This window comes from Primulina eburnea, chromosome 9, assembly GCF_022965805.1.
Source record: "Primulina eburnea isolate SZY01 chromosome 9, ASM2296580v1, whole genome shotgun sequence".
In the NCBI taxonomy this organism is placed as follows: domain Eukaryota; kingdom Viridiplantae; phylum Streptophyta; class Magnoliopsida; order Lamiales; family Gesneriaceae; genus Primulina; species Primulina eburnea.
In genome coordinates this window covers 29515799-29524372 of record NC_133109.1, presented here as the reverse complement: position 1 = coordinate 29524372, position 8574 = coordinate 29515799, and the positions used below count along the sequence as shown (strand labels likewise).

General features: G+C 34.0%; 1 protein-coding gene across 1 annotated transcript; it reads left to right on the top strand.

Moving 5' to 3' along the window:
* The first annotated feature begins 3119 nt into the window (after positions 1-3119).
* Positions 3120-5519, top strand: LOC140841513 (tubulin alpha-2 chain). Its single transcript, XM_073209000.1, has 3 exons — positions 3120-3345; positions 3877-4482; positions 4584-5519. The coding sequence occupies exons 1-3, from the start codon at positions 3253-3255 to the stop codon at positions 5232-5234; spliced, it is 1350 nt and encodes a 449-aa protein (XP_073065101.1). The 5' UTR covers positions 3120-3252; the 3' UTR covers positions 5235-5519.
* Positions 5520-8574: the final 3055 nt, after the last annotated feature.

The following is an 8574-nucleotide window of genomic DNA, read 5'->3' as shown; positions in this document are numbered from 1 at the left end:
TATGGCTCTCAATCCCAACCCAACTTGCTCTAGTCCTATTTTTTTATTCCTCGTTAAGCGGACCGTAGGAGCAGCTTCACCTTCTCGCCTCGGCAAGAGTCCAAAATCACCTACTCGATTGATAGCCATAGCTTTGATAGCTCCGAATTCATGTTAACCATAAATGAATTAACAAATAACTTAGCATTAAGGTAAAGGGGGATTATGAATATACAATTTGTCACCGAACTAATTTGTCACCGAACTTGTATACAAATTGTATAATAATTTGTCACCGAACTTGTATATTCTGAAGTATAAATTATTAAGATTGTATACAAATTCGATTATATCCGGGCTAGAATTTTAAACTCTAAAATCTTTTAATATTTTAAATTGATCTACCCGGACTAATATTAAATTTATCCAAATTATAAAAAAAAATTACATATAAATTTTTTTAAAATTTTTTGGATACCCGGGCAATTGAGTGCCTCCGCCCCTATATAAGTTTTTTTTTTTTTTTGAAACCATTTAGGAACGAATAGTGGAGACATGACCACGAGGTTGTTTGATTCCCATGTCGACCCCTACTCACATGTCATTTATAATTTTATGACCCCAACCAACATAATTTCCTACTTCCTACTCCTCACATTAAATTTCTCCCAATTTCTAGTGACTTTTAATTTAATTTGCACATTAATTATACATAAATTGTTGGATCGTGTGTTGTCTGCTGCTTTATCGAGAGTTATAATCGGTGCTAGATGTGCAACTTAAATCTTCTGAATAATACATCAACTCACACGTCACGTTTTTTATTTCCCTCTTATCATGTCCTACATGACTACAATTTTACTAAATGTCCACTTTTTAGAACCAGTCACATCAAATTTTTTATACCAATCTTTAGATTAAGAACTTGTTGTTTTACCTAAAAGTATAATTGATGCTAATTTTTCATTGATAAAAACTTATGTGAGACAGTCTCACGGACAGATATCTTATTTGGGTTATCTATAAAAAAATATTACTTTTTATTGTGAATATCGGTAGGGTTGACGCGTCTCACATATAAATACTCGTGAGACCATCTCACAAGAGACCTACTATTTTTCATAAATGTCACGTTTCAATTTCTATCCTAAAAGTCAATTTTTGATTGCAATGTAATTAAATACAGATAATCGAAATCAGGCAGAGACACTAATATCTTATTCAATCAATAATTTTCTAAACATAAATGTTAGAAATTTAAAATGCCCATATTCAATATTTCTAATATTTTACGAGAATTGCAACTCATTTTTCCTTAAGGAAAGGTGCAAATCTCTTAATTACATAAATGTGTCTTATTTTTTTAGAACATTAATGTTAATGATATATTATATTATATAATATTCAAATACAATTTAGGCGCCATGGCCTAATTATTTTGGGCCATGTTTCCTATTTTAAGTCCATTTTAGTTGGACTGGATAAGGTGTTAACAGTAACCCATTTAGGTCCGTCTAAAGCTCCGGGCCTGCTGTTCGAAACCCATTTTTCGTCCATTGTAATTTTTTTTAATAATTCCTACATCATAATAAAATTCATAAATAATAATAATTATTATATCTGACAATTTTTTATGGTTTTTAAAATTGTTTTTCGAATTTACTCAATATAATTCTTAAGAAGAATAATATCAAAGTCTAATAGTTAAAAGCAAAAACTTGTGTGAGACGGTTTAATGGATCGTATTTGTGAGACGGATCTCTTATTTGGGTCACCCATGAAAAAATATAACTTTTTATGCTAAGAGTATTACTTTTTATTGTGAATATGGGTAGGATTGACCCGTCTCACAGATTATGATCTGTGAGACGGTCTCACATGAGACTCACTCATATTTAAAATAAAATACCGTGGGATAATAAAGTATAAATCGTGTATTATCTATTTGTTTAAAAAGAAAAATATTTCAGTTATTTATATTATAATCATAATTTTTTTCAAATCATTCTCAATTAATTAATTATAAATAAATTTTGGTTCATTTAAAAAAAATTATCTACTTGATTTAAATATAATTATTTATAAATTTTTTTAAGTATGTAATTGATTAATATTATATAGGTAATATGGGCCGAGTACAGGCCCATGTAAGGATGGTGGGTTAAATTTGTGCGATAAAATTCATTGTGGTCATCATATTTTTTTATTAATTTTTTTGGTCCATAAACATTTCAATTCGACAATGTAATGAAAATATGAGGACTAAAGGAACTTTTCCCGTTAAAATGTAATTGACAATCATTTATTTTTTAAAATCAATATTTTTTAAAAAATTACTTAACTTATTTTTCCATTTTTAGAACTTATATGGTTATCTTCAACCAAAAATAAAAATATTAATGGTCAATCTAGAACAACAACCGATCGATAGTAAGTTGAATCATAATCGACTTATAATCATCTAGGTTTTGTTATGGTTGAGTGTCGGGAAAACTCGAGGTCAAACGGCCGGATACGACCTAGGAACCAGGTCGGAATTGGCAGCTCATGGACCATGATCATTATATACGTTATTTTACTACTGTCGATTGTGATTTTATGAAAATGAAGCAAACAATAACCAAATAAAAAAAAAAACCAAAAATAGGACCAGCTTGCCTGACTCATATGGAAACCGAGTAGCTTCTCGGTTCCAAAATCTTCAAAATTTCAAAAACCAAATCTAATTAATTATCTAAGGAGCTAACGGTAATTTAGTAAGATTTTGTAAGACGAATATTCTATTTGGATTATTTGTAAAAAGCAAAACTTGTGTGAGATAGTCTCACGGGCCGTATTTTGTGAGACAGACCTCTTATTTGGGTCAACTATGAAAAAATACTAATTTTTATGCTAATAATATTACTTTTTATTGTGAATATCGGTAGAATTGACTTCACAGATAAAGATTCGTTCTTACATTAGATCTATTTTTTAAAAAAAAATTAAAATTTTTAAAAAATATATTTAATTTTTTTTAAAAAAATAGATCTATTATATTAAAATTATTATTTTTATTATAAATATGGATAAAATTGAAAACCTAACCGAAATAACGAGAAAAAAAAAGAAAGAAAACTGCCCCTGATTTTTTCCTGCACACCACTCTTATAAATTGCCTATTACACTCAACCCTAGCATTCCTATACCGACTCTGCGTCGCACTTTGTCCGGAGACGTCTTTGTATACGCCTCGGGCCAATTCAATTCCTTCTCCATCAGATCTAATCCAAAATGAGAGAGTGCATTTCGATCCACATTGGTCAGGCTGGTATTCAGGTCGGAAATGCCTGCTGGGAGCTTTACTGCCTCGAACATGGCATCCAGGTTTGGATATTTAATGTTTCCTTTTTTCGTTTTTGATGAATCTGCGTTGGATCTGTGGTTCAGGGATCCTAAATTTCGTTTTTTCCCCATGCTGATGTGAATTTCTCAGATCTGGGTGGGCGGACATCGCATGGTTCTTTTGGTTTTCATGATAGAGAATGTTGTCGATCTCGCATCGACATTGAAATTTTTGAAAATGATTGGAGTAGATCGTGACCGGAAGAAAATGTAACATAAATCGTTGGTCCGTAGGTCCGGAGGGAAGTTTTTTTTTGTTAGGATCGTATTTATTAGAGTTTGTGGGGTTATATGATTTCATATATCTTTGCAATCATATATATTTAATTCATTTTTTGTGATAGACGAAGAAAATGCATTAGAAACCGTAGATGTAAATGTGCTGTATAGATTGTAATGGACTTCTGTCTGATTCATTGTTCTTATCGTTGGTGTGGTATCGTGTAATTATTATCGGGAAATTGAACAATGATGATCTCAGATCCAAAATTTTTCATGTTCTACCTTGTGTAGGCTGATGGGCAAATGCCCGGAGATACCACTGTTGGCGGAGGAGATGATGCTTTCAACACGTTCTTCAGTGAAACAGGCGCTGGGAAACACGTCCCACGTGCTGTTTTCGTTGATCTTGAGCCCACAGTGATCGACGAGGTGCGCACAGGTGGTTATCGCCAGCTCTTCCATCCGGAGCAGCTGATCAGCGGCAAAGAGGATGCTGCCAACAACTTTGCTAGAGGTCATTACACTATTGGCAAAGAGATCGTGGATCTCTGCCTTGATAGGATCCGGAAGCTTGCAGACAACTGTACCGGTTTGCAAGGTTTTCTGGTGTTCCATGCTGTTGGTGGAGGCACCGGATCTGGGCTTGGGTCTTTGTTGCTGGAGAGACTGTCTGTTGACTACGGTAAAAAGTCTAAGCTTGGATTCACTATTTACCCTTCCCCTCAGGTTTCAACTGCCGTGGTTGAGCCATACAACTCTGTGCTTTCGACCCATTCTCTTCTGGAGCACACCGATGTTGCTGTGCTTCTTGATAACGAGGCCATATATGACATCTGCCGTAAATCACTTGATATTGAGAGGCCTACATATACCAACCTCAACAGGCTCATTTCTCAGGTAATTTATCTGTCAAGGGTATAAAATAAAGCATCCAGTAATGTATCAATGGTTTTTCTATGGTCCTGATGTGGAATTGATTCGTTTGGAAATTTGTCCAGGTGATATCTTCTCTGACTGCATCTTTACGATTTGATGGGGCATTGAACGTGGATGTGAACGAGTTCCAAACTAACTTGGTCCCATACCCAAGAATCCATTTCATGCTATCATCATATGCACCTGTTATCTCGGCTGAGAAGGCGTACCACGAGCAACTCTCTGTTGCTGAAATCACCAACACTGCTTTCGAGCCGTCGTCTATGATGGTGAAGTGTGACCCTCGCCATGGGAAATACATGGCCTGCTGTTTGATGTATAGGGGTGATGTTGTCCCCAAGGATGTGAATGCTGCTGTTGCCACCATCAAAACCAAGAGGACAATTCAATTCGTGGACTGGTGCCCAACTGGGTTCAAGTGCGGTATCAACTATCAGCCCCCTACTGTCGTTCCTGGTGGAGATTTGGCCAAGGTGCAGAGGGCTGTTTGCATGATTTCCAACTCAACCAGTGTCGCTGAGGTCTTCTCAAGAATTGATCACAAGTTCGATCTGATGTACTGCAAACGTGCGTTCGTGCATTGGTATGTCGGTGAGGGTATGGAAGAAGGAGAGTTCTCCGAAGCAAGGGAAGACCTGGCTGCTCTCGAGAAGGACTACGAGGAAGTTGGAGCCGAAGGTCCTGAAGGAGATGATGAAGATGAGTATGAATAGATTAGTTTCGTTCGGGCGAAGGTAGACGAAGTTTGTTACGACATCTTGCGTTTGTCTCTGTTTTCTCTGTGATTTGTGTTCCATGTGTTTGTAATCCTTGTGTGTGCGCTCGTGTCTTTGTAGCAGCAAAACTTCTGCTGCTTTTATTTGTTCATCGTTGTTGAACAGATTTGCGTCGGGGTTCACATTATATATATATATATATATATATATATATATATATATAATGAATTTTATGCTAAAACATTTATTATTATTTTTAATATGGTGATTCATTTGATTAAATTCGAATCTACTTTATGCTTTGTAATTTAAAGTCACAAATTTAAGCTTTATGATCGATCATGTATGCTATTTAAATTACCTGAATTGTTAATATAACCCAAATTTGTGATTATCTATTTATGTTCAAGATACTAATAAATTGATATTTAAATAATATTTAATCTTTTTCATTATCAATATACTCCAATTATAATTAGTTTTTTTTATCATCGAAAGTATGTTTCTTTTTGGCTTTAAATTGAGCATTAGACTAATGATATTTTACTTTGATATTCCGTTTGGGTTATTAAATTAAAAGATAATATCGAAACACGTCCTTAAACTACAAAAGTAGTCCTTGAACTTGACAAATTTGACCTAACAAAACCGTCGATCTAAGAACACGAGGCCAATTGACCTCTTCCAAATAGATCTATCCCGACTTCATAAAAATATACGTACGATCTTTGTATTTCTACTCAAATCAATTTTTTTTTTTAAAGTTTTTCGTAACGTTACATCTTTCCTCTTTTCTCGTCTCATCCCTACAATTTTTAAGCTTTATCAAGTGTTTCTAGTTAAAGATCAAATTAAAGTGTTTCCGCCGAAGAAATCATACTTTTAATAACATTCATATTAATAATATAGACACAGAATTACATTAAAGAAAGTACAAAACTAAATATATTTTATATTATTTCTATTATAATTTACAAACCAGGCAAAGAGATTCAGTGGCATTCAGTCTTGCCGCCGAGAGGCGAAGCTGGCAATATAGGCCTTGAGTATATCACAAAATCCCGAAAACCTGGTTTATCTCTCAGATTCAATTTCCCCTCCACAATATCGTCTCCCAGATGCAAATCCTCGGCTCTGATCCGCAAAATCTGGATATGGGATCGCACGGCGCTTTTCCGATTTCTTCCCTCCGCCGCCGCCGCTCCCACCACCGATCTCGGCGACTCGACCTCCTCCGCAGAAGAACCACAACTCTCCTGATCCATATCCAACGCCGCTGTCCTGGAATCTAAACCGGAATACTCCGGGCAAGAGAACACCCTGCAGCTCTTCTGATCGACGCTGTAATAATTCATGGAGAACGAGGAATACAAACTGGTTTTGCTGCTATATATAGGTGGAAGGATGGGGATGGCGTTTGTGGGTGTGATATGTGTGAATTGAGTGTTGGGGTGAGGTGTGCAGAATACTTGGCAAGTTTGGCCGTGCTTCCCGTTTGAGTGACGCTCTTTGAGACAACTAACAGCCATCTGTCCTTCCGACGCGTGTCCTTTTACCAGATTTTTCATATATATCTTAGTCCAATAGTTCATTGCCTTTGTTTTTCTTGTGTTTTTTTTTTATTCCAAAAACCTTCACACTTAATTAATGAAAAGAGGGAGAACTATTATATTTTTTATTACATGTAATTTACATGTTTTTTTTTTGTTTGATTATTCTAATCCATTAATTTCTTTATTTTCCTCTAAATTTTATTTTCTCTCATCGGAGTGTTCGTCTGTCTCCATATCAACAATTTTTTAATTTATCATATTACATTTTACTCTAAAAACAAATCTGATAGTGAACCCAAATAATAGGTTCATTTTATCACCCTCAAAAGCTAAAAAGCATGAGTAAATCTTTTGTGAGATGGATCAATATTTTTCATTGATAACTCAAATAAAAGATCCGTCTCATAAAATATGACCCGTGAGATCGTGTCACCCAAATTTTTGAAAAAAAATCACTGATTTTAAAATATTTTTCTCACAATAAAAAAAATACTTTTTCCGTACCCGACCCACTATTCTCCCACTTTTCATTTAGAAAATGAACCAATTATTAGTTTCGAACCCGAATCATTTTTCAAATCATGAACCCACTACGCCTAACATAGTGGCTTTTTTTCTAACCCCGATGTATAAATATCCATTGGGCGTTGAATAAAATCGAAAAAAATATAAATTAGTGAAATAAAATCTAAATTGATTGAAAACAAAATATTTCAACCATCATATTTAATTGAGTTTCATATCAATATGAAAAGTTTCTTAAAAGTTAATAAAAACTTGTCTATAATGGCGTAGCTCAGATAGTGTGGAAGTATAAGGTAAAAACTTGTGTGAGACGGTCTCACAGGTCGAATTTGTAAGACGAATATCTTATTTGAGTTATCAATGAAAAAATGTTACTTTTTATGCTAAAATTATTACTTTTTATTGTGAATATCATTAGGGTTGACCTGTCTCACAGATTAAGAACCGTGAGACGGTCTCACATGAGATTCATTCATAATTAAATTATATTTTTGTGGAATCATGACATTTTTTTCATTTTTTTTCAAGATTATAATAAATATGGTAAAATAGTAAATATACAAATTCCAACCAAGAAAATAATATTTATCATAGAAGATCGGTTGGGCAGGTGTTGGTTGAAAAGTTTATGTTACAAATAAATGATTAAATAATAATATAGATGAATATAAGAATCTTGCAGAAGATTTAAATATGATATAAACTTTTATTTAGTTAAATGTGCCTAAATATTATTGGTCACATGTGGGGTCAGCCGGCATGTTCGGTTCATATTTAATGAGTTTTCCTCTTCCTTCTCGAAATATTTATGTATCATTATTTAGTTTCTACACGTGATTTGTCAAAGAGGTTGAGCAACGTGTACTCCTTTTTCAGAACACGACGTTCTAATCGTGATCTAAGTCATCGATTCATCAGTACTAAACTTTAACGACAACTATTACAATTCAAGAGGTCGCTCTCGTGCATAATTCTTGGTTGCATTATGCATTTTTAAACATAACACATAACTCTTAATATTTTTTATCAACAATCATCGTACTCCAACACTAAGTAGGAACGATTGTGGTTGTATGTGTCATGCTCAATTAACATTCGCTCTATATTTGTATTCGTTTTATGAAAAACGATTTAGTAGAAAATGTTGGAGATTTAATAAAATAAATCTATAAATCATGTGACTAAATCCATATATCACAATACGTCAGGAATTCATGTCAAACTATCAGAAAATATAAATAACAGTAAATACATGACAG